At 37.2% G+C, this 16,486-nt stretch overlaps 1 protein-coding gene and 1 long non-coding RNA gene across 4 annotated transcripts; one reads left to right on the top strand and one right to left on the bottom strand.

Moving 5' to 3' along the window:
• Positions 1-447: 447 nt before the first annotated feature.
• On the bottom strand, positions 448-5,630 carry LOC120105798. Of its 3 annotated transcripts, XR_005508090.1 has the most exons (4): positions 5,291-5,630; positions 1,701-4,625; positions 1,227-1,508; positions 448-776 (listed from the first exon to the last, which is right to left on the bottom strand). It is a non-coding gene; the product is annotated as an uncharacterized LOC120105798 (long non-coding RNA). The 3 variants fall into 3 exon arrangements; XR_005508088.1 differs by having other exon boundaries at positions 1,227-4,625; XR_005508089.1 differs by having other exon boundaries at positions 1,227-1,926.
• A 397-nt stretch (positions 5,631-6,027) lies between these two features.
• LOC120105797 (tetratricopeptide repeat protein 1-like) lies at positions 6,028-16,185 on the top strand. Its single transcript, XM_039118542.1, has 6 exons — positions 6,028-6,092; positions 6,211-6,373; positions 12,561-12,737; positions 14,608-14,734; positions 14,955-15,068; positions 15,780-16,185. The coding sequence occupies exons 2-6, from the start codon at positions 6,221-6,223 to the stop codon at positions 15,893-15,895; spliced, it is 687 nt and encodes a 228-aa protein (XP_038974470.1). The 5' UTR covers positions 6,028-6,092; positions 6,211-6,220; the 3' UTR covers positions 15,896-16,185.
• The last annotated feature ends 301 nt before the right edge of the window (positions 16,186-16,486 follow it).

Here is a 16,486-nt window from a genome sequence, read left to right as displayed (position 1 = left end):
CTGATGCTTTCCATCATTATTGTGCTCTTGATCTATCAGCCTGTGCAGGGCTGCAGGATCTCAACCTCCCTCTCTGGCTACCATAATATACAACTCAGAATGCTATAATATGGTTTAACTCTTATTTATATTTGATCAATAATCATATCACAATTGTCTCAGAAAGTTCATACAAACAACCACATTTCTATATTATTATCAAAAGCTTGTTTCTTAGGATGTCCCTAATATATATATATATATATATATAATATATATATATATATTATATTGAAATTACTAATCATGGCCACTGCAGCAATTTCTAGTTCATTTTTTCTTGCATTCTTATACTCAATTGTTTTCATTTTTGAACTTGCTCTATTTAACAACAAAACACCTCCTAAAAGAATTTTAATTTTAAAATTCAAAAATTTAAATTTATCCAAAACCTACAATTGCAGCCTTAAATGAAAATATGAGACTGATAGCTACTCTCTGCTTTGTCCAGTAACTTCTCATGATCTTGTCAACACCATTTATACAACATTGCGGAGGATGTTTCCTAGCATTTCAACAATATTAGCATAAAAATACAAAAGCAAGAATTGATGATAACAACTGTCTGACAAAAAGTATCTCCGTAGAAGCCTATGGAAGAAAGAGTAGCAGCAGCATGCTAAAATTACTCGTTCCATTTTTACACCTCTACCAGTGGGATCCTGCTATGTCTAGATCCTTGATGGGTACAATTGGCATGAAGGGGTCTACAATCACCTCAAATACGAGAAGCCACTCTGCATAAAAAGTGGGAAAAGTTCGATTACTTGGAGCTGAAACTCAAGGTAGACAGTGTTATTTGAGACAATTATAATAAATCGCGATGGTAATTATCAAGCCTTATAATTTATTACATTGCATTTCAAGAACTATTGGGAAAAACAGAAAAAATCGTATCCCATGTATCGTGTAGGTTATATGCTAGTAAACAACTATGTGGATTCTTTTTATAAAACCTTGCTTCTAAGCAGAACTAAGATTAGGAATACCATAAAGTGCCTCAGTTGAGAAAAGTCTAGATAATTATGATTATGATGGTAAAGCTGCCTTTTTACTACTTCTCAATCTCTGTTTCAGAAAAGTGTCTTCATAGACATGGCTTTTAGTAGTAATAAGAAGCTTCCATTAGAACCTTCTTGAAAACAGCCAAGCAATCAAGAGAACATGAAAGAGTCAAACCTGTATACCTTTAGCCTGTCACCAGGCTGCAGGACTGTCGCAACATCTGAAACAAGGTTATAAATTATCTGGCTAACATGGAGAGGGCCAATAACTCCACCTATGTCAATAAAGGCACCATATGGTTTCAGGCCCTGAACAATTCCAGTGACAACTGACCCTATTCCAATATGAGCTTTATTGATTGCCACAGCCTTGCAATTACTGAGAACAAGCCAAGACTGTTCTTTATCAACCTCCACAAATTTCACAGGTAGTTTCTTGTTGATGAGTTCTCTTGCAGTTGATATCTAGTTGGCACATCAAGTCCAAGAATCAGAAACAAGTAATACTAGATCAGACTAGTGCAAGTAAACTGTATTGACAGAGTGCCACTTTGCCAAAAAATAGAGGCTGATGTCTACAAGATCTATATATTCTACAATACCAACAGAATCAGGAAAAGATATTGATTTATTAGCTAATGTTGTGCTATTACTCACAAGCAACACAGTGAAACTCCTCTTTGCTTTTCTTTAAAAATAACGAGATTGTTCTTGGAAATGGTTGTTAAGTGAAACAACCTAGGTGTTCAACTAAGTAGCACCAATAAATTAGAATATGCAGATATCAGGTTACAACAACCACCATTGAAATATGTGAAAATGGTATAAAACCATGAAGGCCCTCCATGATGACCACCACACCTCCTTTATTTTGCCCAACAACCTGCAGTTCATAAAAGCATGTGATCATTAAAAGGCAGGCATGAAGGGCAAAACAGTATTATATGTTGACCTCACTAAAAATCATAATTAGAGGCAAATATTGAGTTCCAAATTTCAATAGATCTGTTCCATGAGCTGATAATTGGATGCATTTTATGAGTAGGTTTTCATTTTTCGGAAGGGAAATTAACTAACTCAGTGATCCTTCCTAACAAATCCTAGAGAACATGGCTACATGTATTAGTAGGAGATAAGTAAAATATTTTAATACAATAAAGCAAGGAGGAAGAAGAGGGTCTGTAGGAGGAAGAAGAGGGTCTGAAGGAATCGTTCAACCACAATTGGGCATCACTCAAGTTTACAGATGACAGATGACCCATGGATTATCAAACTTTTATAAATTCTAGCAGTCCATAAATGAATCTAATAAATTAACTCATGCCCTTGCATACAGAATTTTGTAGCACAGACTCACCTAGAAGGATTAAGAACTATATCCAAAGAAAACTAATCCTAAACTTTTGGTTCTTTAACAGAGTGAAAAAAAATATATCAAGGGGACTCCTGTAAGCAGTTTCCTTTGCCATATTTCGGGTGTATAACATTGCATCAGTCCTAAAGAATGTTTGACTGCAACATAGTCCAGATACCAGATTCTAAGGTGCAAAATCAACATAGGTCCCCCCTCCAGTAATGGTTGTGCCTGCAGCGCAACATCCACGCAAGAACCTTGCCCTCAAGCATGTAGACCTCTTCAAAACTCTAAATTTAACCTAAAATTATATAAAAGCCAATGGACATAAATAATTAGAACTGTTATTTGACTCTGCACATGAACCTTTTGCCACGCAACCACTTGATAAAAAAACTTTAAGCCGTCGATCCAATTGTCTTCAAAATGTTTAAAATAGTTCATATTGCGGATTAGCAGCACCTATTCATGATTGCTCAAGACTTTTTTTCCCTTTTATCAATCTTTCCATTAATAAACATTGCTAACACTTATTAGTTCCCAATTTCAAAGGAAATATTGGGCCTTAGATACAGGAAGCTTCTATCATGATACCACACTAGCTCCTCAATTTCATAAAGACTTGGAGCTTTCCTTAATAAATTGACTTATGCAGTGTTGTACTCTGCAGACAATTTTTACACAATGTGTTTGCCTTACAGAAACATACTTTCTTGCTCTACCACCTGAATCCCCTCCACTTTTACTTTTTTGCAACTGTAAGCTAGATAGTTGGTCAGAAACTTGAATGAACCTCAACCCACTGAAGATTTATGTTATTTACATAAGCAATTTACCTTGATCAATCTATTTTTGGTCACCTTAATTAATGGTATACTACAATATGAGCTTTTTCAAATTACAGTTTGCTGCTTTAGCACTCGCACCTATGTTTCTTTGATCCGCCATTCTCTATTCAACTGCTCAAACCAAACCCAAGCATTCCGCTTATATTGATTTACATTAATCCTTCAGTAACAGCACTTCCTGCTTACTCCATTTTCATCAATTATTATAATTGAAATAGTAGAATTGAAGAAACATCAGTATATTCCGTCCTTGGTTCCACATGCTACACATGATTCGCAGTTGGCGGACTTTAATTATATGTTTTCAGTGACTCTTGCATATTTTTATTTGGATAATACAGCCAATTCAAGATAGGCATTTGATGAAAGAAGAAGAAAAGGAGGCTCTTTGATTACCTAGAGAGGCTTTGCTCCATTAACACAAATTAATGAAATGAATTTGCAAATGCTTGTTTGAATGCGAATATTAATAAGAAATTGAGGAGAATTTTAGTAGAAACTTTGAAGGAATATAAATGTAAAGGGCAAGCTTGAGATTCAAGTTTGTTTAAGATTCAAAGCCTAATGTGTTATGAAGCTCAAAACAACTCTTGATGCAAAAGCAAGAGACCTTGGTATATGAAGCTTAAATAGCAACACATTTAGACAGAGATAAAGCTATAAAATCCTCCATGGCTTCTGAATACAAATGAACAGCAGCAATATGAGACAAAGTTGGCATTTGGAGAGTCTTATCTTGATCCCTTATGGCTAATTGCAATGCTGCAAGCCTTCAGTATTGCTTTTCCAATATTACTTTTCCAATAAAAACATGAGAAATATAGAGGCAAATACAGGAAACAAAGTCAATCATGCAATTGTAGGAAGAATACTCTGAAACTAAAAACATCAAATCTTCCTGGGAGTGGATCAGCTAAAGTTGATAGAAAAAAGGACCAGAGACTAATATCATACATGAGACCTAATCAGCAGATCCATGTTTGCCAAGAAAAGGGCCGACATAGCAATCATAGATGGAGACAACTAGATGCGGTACATGATCCCCACCTTACCTGTGACCACAGCATCTTGGAGCTGCTGGCACCTTTCCCATGCAAGATCGCATCAAATTGATCGTAGACTTAAAATCAAACTATCATCTACTGCATTCTCACCAATTACAACAAACTCATCTTCTAATCCGGGATATATGCCTGCCTCTGCTACATGTGAAACTTTATAAATAGATGCTTCTTGAATAGGCAGGTATGCAGATGCTTTTGCTACAATGTCCACAAGAGCACCATTATCATCTGTCATAAAGACAGTTCCTTTAACCTTGGGGGAGAAAAAAAATGGAAAAATAGTTGGATCTCATGTGCTGCAAAGAATTATAATAACCTGCAAGTATTAAATAGCTGACTTAATAATATCGATAGATCACAACAGACTGAAATTAGTAGTTGTACAGAAAAGAAAAGGGACCAAAATTTAAACATTTAGGCCTAAACTAGAGAGGAAAACAACAACAACATCATCAGATTGTCCACATAAGTCATATAATTTGGTTAAAAGAAAGCATGAAAAGACGTATAGCTTTGGATATTGCTAAATTTAATAGAAAATGCATCCAGGTTTAATAATTCACTTCAAGTTGACCCAGAAAAGTTGTCAGTCTAGATGACATGATATAAAATCAATTAGCGCCTATCAATTTAAGATGGCTAGTCGATGACCAAATTACGTCTTGTCAAAATTACAAATTCATGCGGAGATTGTTGATAAATTTTGCTGTCGATTTGAAGAAAGCATTTTCTCCCATCCATCATTCCAAGAACTCAAACTCTTACGGACCTATGATTCAAAAATACTAATCGGCGCTCAAAGCGCATTCTTTAACAAACTGAAGTAATTAAATCCAATGATATCAGACTAAACCACATTCTATCAAAGTAACAGGTTAGCATTTAAGCTCCAAACATGACCAAATCATGTTAAATACTCGAAATTACACACACAGAGAGAGAGAGAGAGAGAGAGAGAGAGAGAGAGAGGATATGTCGAACCTTGGGACCAACTTGGGCTCGGACCCGTCGTGCTTGTCAAAGGCGGCGAGGAAATCGTCGAGGGTGAAGAAGACACCGTCCATGGGATCGACGAGGCACCTTTCTCGAGCCTCCCGGAATAGCTACTTGAGCCTCTCCCGCTCCCGGGTATGGGCGTTGGAGATGGTCACAGCCGCGATGACGACCAGCGAGGCAGAGAAGGGGTTCCTCCGTTGGGATCTCGAAGTAGACAAGGGCTTGGAGAGAGGGAAGGCGGCGGAGGAGGGGAATGGAGGCGGCCGCTTCACGCCGGTGAACAGCGTCGATAGGGCGGCCATTTCCGACGGCCGAGCGAAGGGAAGAAGACGGGAACGAGAGGTCTAATAGAAAAATTAGTTTAAGCTCCCTTATTGCGCATTAAATTACATCAAGAATACTGCACGCGTGCACGACACGGGAGAAAACGTTACCGGATCCGAACCACGCAACTGATTTAATTTACCCGCTGCGTGAACTCGGCAGATGCGTCGCCGTTGTACTGTAATTATCCAGGCAAATTACTAGTATTATTAGATAAAACTTTTTCCGCGGTCTACAGGCGTTTTCACATATAAGACCCTATCACGTTACACGCATGAGTATCTCAAATAAAATAGAGGCGCTTTTACATATAAACCACTGTCTAATACTATTTTCACATATAAGCTTGTTTAAATAAACCGCCTCCGCCCGCCTTATTTTATAGGCGGAATCGCCTCTCTCTCTCTCGAAGCATCTCCAAAACCCTAGAAAAAAGTTCCGGGGTATCGGCGCCTCGATCTTGGTAAATCGGATCATATGATCGGAGCAAACCTAGTTCCAGTTGATTCGAACGTTACGATTTGCGAATCATTGATTCATCCCTTTGTCTCATAATTCTTTCTCTTTGATCCTTGGTTCAGCCGAGGGGAAATGGTCGTCATCGAGCCGGAAGAGAGCAAAGAAGCGCCGGAGAGCCGGCCGGAGCCGAGAGGTCCGGAGGCTTCGGTGGCCCTAACAGAGGAAGGAGCCGGCAGCGAGGACGAAGCTTTTGAGGACGCGCTGACGGACGAGCAGTTGAAAGAGGTCCGATAATCGCTTATTTTTGCTTTGATCTGTTTTTACGAATTTTGGATTCTTGTAGATGTGGAAGTCTTTTTTCCCGTGGTTTAAAGTTTAGATTTTTTATATGTAATCCCATTGTTAGTACTGAAATTTGCCTTCTAATTTGTACATAAGATTCTTTATCTATTATGAATTTTGTGGGGTCCTACGAAGGAGTGTTATCTAGGTTTTTTAAAAAAAGGGTAGGCGATGGACTCGAAAACCAAATCCATGTTCTTATCTGATGATAAAAGGGATCCAATTTTTTATACAAAAGAGAATGATCATTGTAATTTCTCCTGGCGCACTAAACTTGATGGGATGATCCATGAGTTTGGGAATGATAGAATATGCAATGGTGGTGGAAACACAAGAACATGGAAAGAAAATACTTTATATAAGATAATGGTGTAGTACAACTTTTCTTCAAAGAGGAATACAATTTTTCTTTCAAGCCCTATCTATCTACCACTCCTTTCTTTTTTTTTCTTCCATGCATTCTTCTTCATGATAGCCACATATTTATAGTGCACTAGAAGTGACCTTTTAACTCCCCCTAATAAGTACATCATAATGAGACTTTTAGATTATCCATATGACCCCTTTGGGATACTTCATATGACCCTTTGAATTCCTCAGCATAATTAAGTTTATCAACTTCCCAACACTCCCCCTTAAAACTTAATTGTTCTTTCTTTATCATACCAAGAGAACTTTTAAACTTGATTGAAGGGTCTACTTTTCAAGGTTTTAGTGAATATATCAGCCACTTGATCTTGAGTCTTCACATATTGTAGCACTACCTCTTTATTCTTCACATGTTCCCCGGATTGAATGAAAACGAATATCAATATGTTTTGCTTCTTTGATGATACAACCGGATTCTTCCTAGTGCAATGGCTGATTTGCTATCAATGTTTATCTAGTGGGCTTCTTTTGCTCAGAACCAACTTCCTTTAGCAAGTTTCTTAGCATATTGCATGTGATACACATGCAGATGCAGAACATATTCAGCTTCAACATGTAGAAAGAATAACAATAGGTTGCTTCTTTTGACATCCATGAAAATACTGTATTTTCTCATAAAAATGCGAATCCAGAAGTACTCTTAGGGTCATCCATGTCTCCAGCCCAATCACTATCTGAGTAGCCAACAAGTTCAAAAGTTATTAAGATGAGAATAAAATAGTCCATCAGTAATAGTACCTCGAATGTACCGAAGAATCCTCTTTGCTGCCTTCCATGCAGTTGATTTGGGCTCTTCCATAAATCTGCTGACTAAGCCGACTGCATATAATATGTCCGGCCTTGTATACGGTCATATACCTCAAACTTCCCACTAAGCTTCTGTAGAGAGTAGGGTCAACAACCTTTCCTTCATCTTCTTTTGATATTTTTGCTCCACAATCAACGGGGGTGCTTATAGGATTACAATCTTCCATTTTGAAATCTCTTCAAGATTTCTTTAGCATAGCCCTTCTTGGGATATGAAAATTCCTTCTTCATGTTGTTTGACTTCCAAACCAAGAAAGTATGTCATGAGTCCCATGTCCTGTCATCTCAAATTCCTTCATCATAGCATGCTTGAATTCTTCAATCATTTGTGGATCGTTACCTGTAAAGATGAGATCATCCACATACAAACAAACAAGTAATATGTTAGAATTTTTTCTTTTTCATACACAGCATACTCAGAGGGACATTGCTTGAAGCCGTTTGCTTTGAAGTAGCTGTCAATCCTTGAGTTCCAAGCTCTTGGAGCTTGTTTTAAGCCATAAAGTGCCTTCTTTAGCTTTAAAACCTTCTCTTTGCATTCCTTCTTCACATACCCTTTAGGTTGCCTCAACATATACTTCTTCTTCTAATAAGCCATTCAAAAAGGCCGACTTCACATCTAGTTGGTAGACTTCTCCAATTGTTTTGTGTTGCCAAGAAAATTACCAGGCGAATTGTCTCCATACGAGCTACGGGAGCAAATACCTCCTCGTAGTCAATCCTGGCTTTGCTGTTTGTAGCCTTTAGCTACTAAGCGAGCCTTGTATTTTTCTATTTTCCTTCTGCGTTCTTCTTTACCTTGTAAACCCCATTTCACTCTGATGGGTTCATGGCCTTCTGGAAGAGTGGTAAGCTCCCATGTGTCATTCTTTTGGATTGCTTTCAATTTCTTCATCCATGGCCGTCTTCCAATTTTCCATTCTTTACTGCTTCTTCAAAAGAGATTACATCCTCATCAGCATATAACCAAATGAGATTAAGAGGCCTTGTTACCCCATAGAGATCTTGAATGCTTCTTGTCTTTTCTGAAATCCTCACTTAAAGATGGAGATCTCGTGCTAGTGAAGAGAGAGGTGAGGAATCTTCAGCTTGAGCCTTTTCATCTTCTTCTTCTTCTTGTACTTCCACCAAGTTGGTGCTCCAATTCCAACTTCCTTCTTCGTTGAACTTCACATCTCAAGCTTATAATAGTCTTCTTTGTCTCTGGATCATAGAGATTATATGCCTTGGACCTCTGGTCATATCCTATAAAGATGCAAGGATAACTCTTATCATCAAGCTTGCTTCTTCTTTGATCTGGGATGTGTGCATAGGCAATACAACCAAATACTCTTAGATGAGATACATTTGGCTTATAGCCATTCTATGCTTCTTGAGGGGTTCTTCCATCAAGATTCTTTGTTGGGGCAGCGGTTGAGGATGTACAAGCCGCATAATTTACGGCTTCTGCCCAAAACTCTTTTGGCATTTTCTTGTGTTCAGCGTGCTTCTCACCATGTCAAGAATGGTTCGATTCTTCCTTTCTGCTGACGCCGTTCTGCTGGGGTGGAGTATGCGGCAGTTTAAGGTTCTCCAAATGCCTTGAGATTTGCAGAATTCTTCGAACTCCTTCGAGGTATACTCTCCTCCTCGATCTGATCTCAAAGCTTTGATTTTGGCACCCAATTTTGGTTTCTCCCACAAAAGCTTTGAATTTTTTGAATATCTCCAGGGCCTCCGCGTTTCTCCTTCAAGAGATACACCCAAGTTTTCCTGCTAAAGTCATCAATAATGTTAGAAAATAACGACGACCTCCAAATGAGGCTGGTGTGATGGAACCACAAATATCCGTATGGATTAGTTGCAAAAGGTTTTTTTGGCTCGATGAAATGACTCCTTTGGGAAACTTGTTCTTGACTGTTTTTCCAATAATACATGCTTCACATATTTCTTCACAAGTATTCTCCATGAGAGGTAAACCCCTTCTACCATCGCCTTTGAGGAGAGGAGCTTCAAAGAGCTAAAGTTCAAATGCCCGAACCTCAAAGTGCCATAGGCCACATGTTATTCTTCATGCATGCACTTAAGCACTTTTGTATTGATATACTTAATGTTCAACACGAACATTCGGTTCTTGGTCATAGGTACTTTTGCAATCAACTGATCATGTTTATTCAAGTACAGGCATCCTCCTTTCATGCAAAACATTAAGCCTTTTTCTAATATTGACCAAGACTTAAGATATTGTTTTTCAATATTAGGCACATAGTAAACATTAGAAATGAACTGTTGAGAACCATCCTTGAGTTTGGATTAGGATCTTACCTATCCCCTTTCACTTGAATTTTTGAGGCATCTCCAAAAGAAACGTTGCCTTCCACTGTCTCATCTAACTCTTTAAAGATATGTTTGTGCCCATACATATGATTGCTTGCACCGGTATCCAAGTACCATTTATTCTCATTGGAGGGCTTCTTCTCCCTTCTCTGCTAGTAGTAGCACACCATTTTCTCCTTCCTCCTTCCTTGCATAGTTGGCCTTCTCATGCACTTGATTATTCTTATTATGGTAACATTCTGAGGAAAAATGACCATATTTGCCACAAATAAAACATTTAACATTTCTTTTATCATACCTTCGTTCTCCTCTTGAGAAAACCTCGTTGCCTTTTTCATCTTGAGTGCTTTCTTCATTTGATGGAAATCCTAGGCCTCCTCTTCCTCTGCCACGTCCAAAAGAACCTCGCCCTTGTCCACGGCCTCGTCCATGAATGATATCCACGGCTGTAACTATGACCATGGTTTTTTATGTTTGTCCTCAGTCAGTTGGGCCTTCCTTCTTCTCACTGATGGTGAGCTTGCTTTTCAGGGCTTGCTCCAAAGGTTCTTCTTTTCGCAACAAGATCTTCTGCTCATGGACTTGTAGAGAACCCATGAGCTCATCAATTGTCATAGTATCCACATCTTTGGACTCTTCAATTGCTGTCACAACATAGTCAAACTTTTGATCCAAGGATCTTAGGATCTTCTCCACCACACGCTTGTCCTCTATATTCTCACCATTTCTCCTTATTTGTTTTACAATAGATAGAGCCTTTGTGAAGTAATCCGAGATGGATTCTCCTTCCTTCATCTTCAAAGTCTCGAACTCGCCTCTCAATATTTGAAGGCGCACCTTCTTCACTTTCTCAACACCCTTATGGGCTTTCTCGAGGATCTCCCATGCTTGCTTTGAGTTGGTAGCACCAGCAATCTTCTCAAAAGCGGCTTCATCTAAGGCCTTGATAAATGAAGTAGAGAGCCTTCTTATCTTTCTTCAAAGTCTCTCGTTGTTGTGCTCTATCTCCGTCTTCTTCATAGCCCTTTTCGACTATGTCCCAAATATCTTGAGATCCAAGTAATGCCTTCATTTGGATACTCCAATTCTCATAGTTGGTATTGGTGAGACGAGGAATAGGAAGCATCCCGGTAGCCATGACCAAGCTCTGATACCACTTTGATAGAATATGCAATGGTGGTGGAAACACAAGAACATGGAAAGAAAATACTTTATATAAGATAATGGTGTAGTACAACTTTTCTTCAAAGAGGAATACAATTTTTCTTTCAAGCCCTCTCTATCTACCACTCCTTTCTTTTTTTTTTTCTTCCATGCATTCTTCTTCATGATAGCCACATATTTATAGGCACTAGAAGTGACCTTTTAACTCCCCTAATAAGTACATCATAATGAGACCTTTTAGATTATCCATATGACCCTTTGGATACTTCATATGACCCTTTGAATTCCTCAGCATAATTAAGTTTATCAACTTCCAACAGGAAATACCTCCCATAATTTAGGAAAAATTATCTGGGTTATTGGAAACTCGTCCCTAATTGTTTGCAATGGGAACCATATTTCAAACGTTTGGGCTGAATTCTCTTGTTTATATCGGGTGATTTTGGATTTTGCTATAGATAACTGTATAAATTCTGGTTGATTTCATTTTTATACTTATGTTGGTTTTAATCTTGAAGTTTCCGAAATACATTTATTTTTCATGAATTTTGCACTAGCTTTGCCTTACATTGCCTACAACAGTCCTATCTCTGCTAGAATAGTTTTATACATATTACAAAACATATTCGATGCCTGAGTTTCGGATGATACTTTTTTAAACCAACAACTTTGAATTTTACTCGAAAAGAAACATTGACGTCTCCGAAATTCCTATATGGCGGAAGATATCAAAATATCTAACCATAATCATAAACAATGGACATTCTCTTATTTATTTGCATTGGGCTTTCCTGCCACATCTTCTACGCCAGAAAATTTCATTTTGTCACTTTTCACCACTGGCATGTCTCATGGTCTATGTTTAGATTCTTTAATCACATATTGGCAGCCTCTGTTGTTTCCTGCAAAGTTCTCATGTCATCTGTAGTCTATTTTCCTATGCAACTCAATCCTTCGTGGTTTTTCAATATCTTCTTCGCATGTTAAAATTTCTTAGCATCATTTCGCATTTTATGCTTATTATTTCCCAATAGTTCAACGCTCACCATATTGAGTTTTGCAGGCTTATGGGATGAGGATTACAGAAGAGCTAGATATAGATGTAAAATCTTATAGGATCAGTTTTCTATAGGAGGAAATTTTTAGTTTTCACTGTAACCTAAAGTATACAAGGATAGGGAATCCTCCCCTTCCAAGATGCATAATACTTGCACAAACAAAATATTGGTTTGAGTTGTTCAGATATATAATCTGCTTTGCCTTTCATTTATTTCAAGCATGGGTTCTCACATTTGTCACTATATCACATCACATAAGTTCTATTCATAATATTTTGGTAGTAGTGTATGCTACGAAGCTTTTTAGCTTCTTTTCAGAATACATTGCATTAAATCATCCTTTCCTTGTGAAGCAGAAAGCTCTAAATCAAGCAAATGATGCAAAAGAAGAAGGAAATAAACTTTTTAAGGCTGGGCAGTATGAAAATGCCCTAATGCAATATGAACTTGCGTTGCAAATTGCCTCTGAAGTGCCTTCATCTGAAGTTTGTTCCATGTGTCATGCAAACCGCGGCGTATGCTTCCTGAAATTGGTAGGCCATTTTTTCCCCGACATTTTTTCATGGAAAATTTCATATTATTAATTCTGTCTTCTATTCCCAACTTTGAAGATCCACGTATTTAATATCTTAGTGAATCTTATATGAATGAAACCCAGATTTCTGGAAACAAAACTTGATTAATATACTAGAGTCTCCATATCTACTAAATAGTCATAATATTCAGTACAAGTTCTTCTAAAAGCTGCCTGGCTTTTTTTTTCTGTGGTTTTTTTTTTTGTTTTTTTAATGTTTCCAAATGTGTCAGCTTCCTTGGTGATATATTCCAATTTTTAACTATAACTTTATTTTTCAACCTTCAATGCTCCAGAACACTAAATTGTCTCTGTAGTTCTTGGTCTAAAGATGCTTCTAAACTTTATTTGGAAACCTTGGCATGCCTTTTTTTTTAAGTCGAAGTACCATGTATGCATGAAGGAATTTATATTGGAAGATATTGCATGGTGTCCTGCCATGTTTATGTTTTCAGGAAATGTTTATAATTATTCTTCTAGAATTCTTTGAAAGATGATTTTGCAATGAAGCTTGCTCACATCTTTTTTGTATAAACATTCATTTTTTCTTATTGTAATGGTCGATCGAACTATCATTCTTGCATGGGCTTTATGATTGCCTTATTATGGAATTTAATCATATGTTTGTTTTTTAATGGTAAGCCTTTGTTCTTATATATTCCCTTTAACCAAATATATTCATGTATTTTGAAGATGTCTTTGCTTCCGCCTTTTAAACCCTTTATAATTTGGTCATCTATGACTAGTTCTAAGCATATGCCTGTATCCTCTAGCAAGATTTTGTCAGGCACAGGTCTCATTGTATTGTATACTATAGGATAGCACGGGTTGGATTAAACAGACCTGCAATGCTCACCCTGATTTAAGGACCTGTTTGGTTCAGGTCAGAGTCAGCATTTATACTCTTTTTAACTTTTTATTTAGGATGATTCCGGTTGCCTGATATCCTCAAAAACCTAAAGAATGTGGAGTTTGGGCTGATCTGATATACACACTTTTAGACTCTAGATAAGCTGCAAATTTTTTTGTCCCCTAGTTATCCAAAATTTCTTATAATTTTTGTCAAAGATTATATAAAAATATTTGTTCCAATCATCCTTGCTTAGTTTAAAACACTGACTCCGCTCAATTACCCTAGAATTTCTGGCATTCCTTCTTATGGTATGTGGGTGCTTCTAAGTTTTTTTTTTTTTTTTTTGAGAAATTGGGAGGGTGAACAGCCCACCCAGAATTCATTGAGGAAATGAAATCCAAGATACACGTCTAAGAGTTGGCCCTATCCATGATGAATGACTGGCACCTGAATGCTGAGATGATACTTAATGGGATGGTTTTAGTGTGAACTGAAAATTGACCTCCTCTCTAAGTTTTGGTTTCCATCGTTTTCAGCAGAAACTTGACTGCTTTCAGTTGACTTTCAGTGGTTTTGGCCAGTTCATCCACAGTTGTCTGAAAATGGTGGTGGAAGTTCTTTCATTTTAGAATTTTATATTGGTGTATACCATGATACTTTTGTCACCCTATCCTTGCGTCTAAGTTGACCTATACCTAATCTAGATTCAGCTTATGGTGGATCGGGCATTAATCTTGTAGCATTGACCTCATTTGAAAGATCTGATAAATCTATGCTATATGCAAATGCAACCCACCCTAGAAGGAAAATAGGTTGGTGCCATTCTACCCAATAAGTTATGAAGTGTTTATAACCAGACCTATCTCACCCACTTGCTCCATTATTCATTCAGCATGTATTTCTTTCTTTCTGGTACTTCATTCAGCAAGTATTTCAGCTTGATTTTTTTGTCATTGAAGCATTCAATTTTCTTCAGGAAAAATTTAATGACACTATCAAGGAATGCACAAAAGCATTGGAGTTGAATCCTTCATATATAAAAGCACTGCTCAGAAGAGCAGAGGCACATGAAAAGCTTGAACACTATGAAGAAGCTATTGCAGGTATGGTTAAATGTTTATTTATATATTCTGTTGAAGATTTACTTTGCTGTCATTCATGTTGTTATATAATTTGTTTTCTGTTTCTTTATAAGTTTTTCCTCCAATATATCAGTCAGCACTTATTTTGGTAAAAGCTCTGGAGAGAATTGGAAAGTTGCCTAATGGTTCTAATGGATGGATTCTTAAATTGTGGTACTTATCTTGTAAAATTTTCCTGCAGACTGGAAAAAAGTCATGGAGTTAGATCCTTCAAATGATCAAGCTAGAAGGAACATAAGACGGTTAGAGCCTATTGCAGCAGAAAAACGAGAGAAGATGAAGGAAGAGATGATTGGTAAGCTCATATAACATGTATTTCCTTCTCTATATTTATAAACAATTTTTCTTATGCAAATAAAGATAAATTGGATTTCGATGTTTTTTCATTTGACTTTTTGACAAATTCTGATTTATATTTTGCTCTTATGGAATTTGTTGGTTAGTTCTATCTTTTGTGATGGTGAAATAGGCATGCAGACTCGTAGAAGACTAAATTTTAGAATTGTGATGTCTACTTATCGCCCTGCCTTCCTATTTTGTAGTCCTTTGTAAATCAAGGGAGATAGATTTTCACTCAACATGAATATGCATTAGGATCAGATATGCCAACCAAAAAATCTTGCTAGAATTAAATATTCACTTGCATATGGGTTTTGATTCAATAGAAATATCGTTGAACATGCACCAAGTTCAAATATGCCAGCAGAATATCTCGCATTACAATTGTGCTACATCTTTACAACCATATAGCATTTGGTGAATTCTTGTGCTTCATCCATTATTGTTGGATGTCTTTCCTCTCAATTATAATTTGTCAGTCTCATAGTATGGCATATCACCTTTAATTTGACATTTAGAATGAAAGAATGAGATAAAACAATAGGAAACCCATTTTTCTCACTATTTCCGTTTCAAGTCATGTCAAAGAGGAAGCTATGCTTCTTTTTACCCATCGAAGAATCTTTCATAGCATTTTTTTAAGATAACACCTTTTGACTCCTTGCAGGGAAGTTGAAGGAGATGGGAAATTCTGTTTTGGGACGTTTTGGAATGAACCTTGACAACTTTAAAGCTGTAAAAGATCCAAATACGGGTTCATACTCCATCCAATTTCAGCGCTAGGCAAGAAAGTTGGAAGTTGGAACACATAGCCAAAAGGAAAAAGATGTATATCGTTCTTATTGTTTGAATGTGAATTTGGACATCTGGTAATGCGGTGTTGGCTGCTTGTTCTATTTATACTGGACAATAGTCCATAGTTGTATCTCTTTCTGGATGAAACAGATCTTTTATGTGCTGTGATCAGTATTTCCTTTATTTCATGCTGTGGGTCTTCTGCTCGGATGAGGAGCAAGTGTGCTTGAGATGACAGAATGTATGAAATGATATGGTGCGAAATTTCCCCAACCTTTTCATTTCTTAATAAAATGGTGTGAAGAACAAAGTGTTCTCGGGATGCTTGGCAAACGGACAATGCTTATTGGAAGTATATGGAATGATTCAAATTTAATATTCATGAATTTTAATCATATATTTTAGAAAGATTAAAAAGGACATCAACAGTAATTTTAGCTAGGAATGCTTGGCAGGTGAGGCATTGTTAAATCCCCAGATAGTTGGGACAATGCTTATTGGCTGAGAAGGATACACCAACCAGTAATCTCGATGAGTAAATGACTCTTGGATTATTGCTTACTAGTTAGTGATATATTG

Source organism: Phoenix dactylifera, unplaced genomic scaffold, assembly GCF_009389715.1.
Source record: "Phoenix dactylifera cultivar Barhee BC4 unplaced genomic scaffold, palm_55x_up_171113_PBpolish2nd_filt_p 000371F, whole genome shotgun sequence".
NCBI lineage: Eukaryota > Viridiplantae > Streptophyta > Magnoliopsida > Arecales > Arecaceae > Phoenix > Phoenix dactylifera.
The sequence above is the reverse complement of the archived record's forward strand: the minus strand, read 5'-3'. Positions and strand labels throughout refer to the sequence as shown.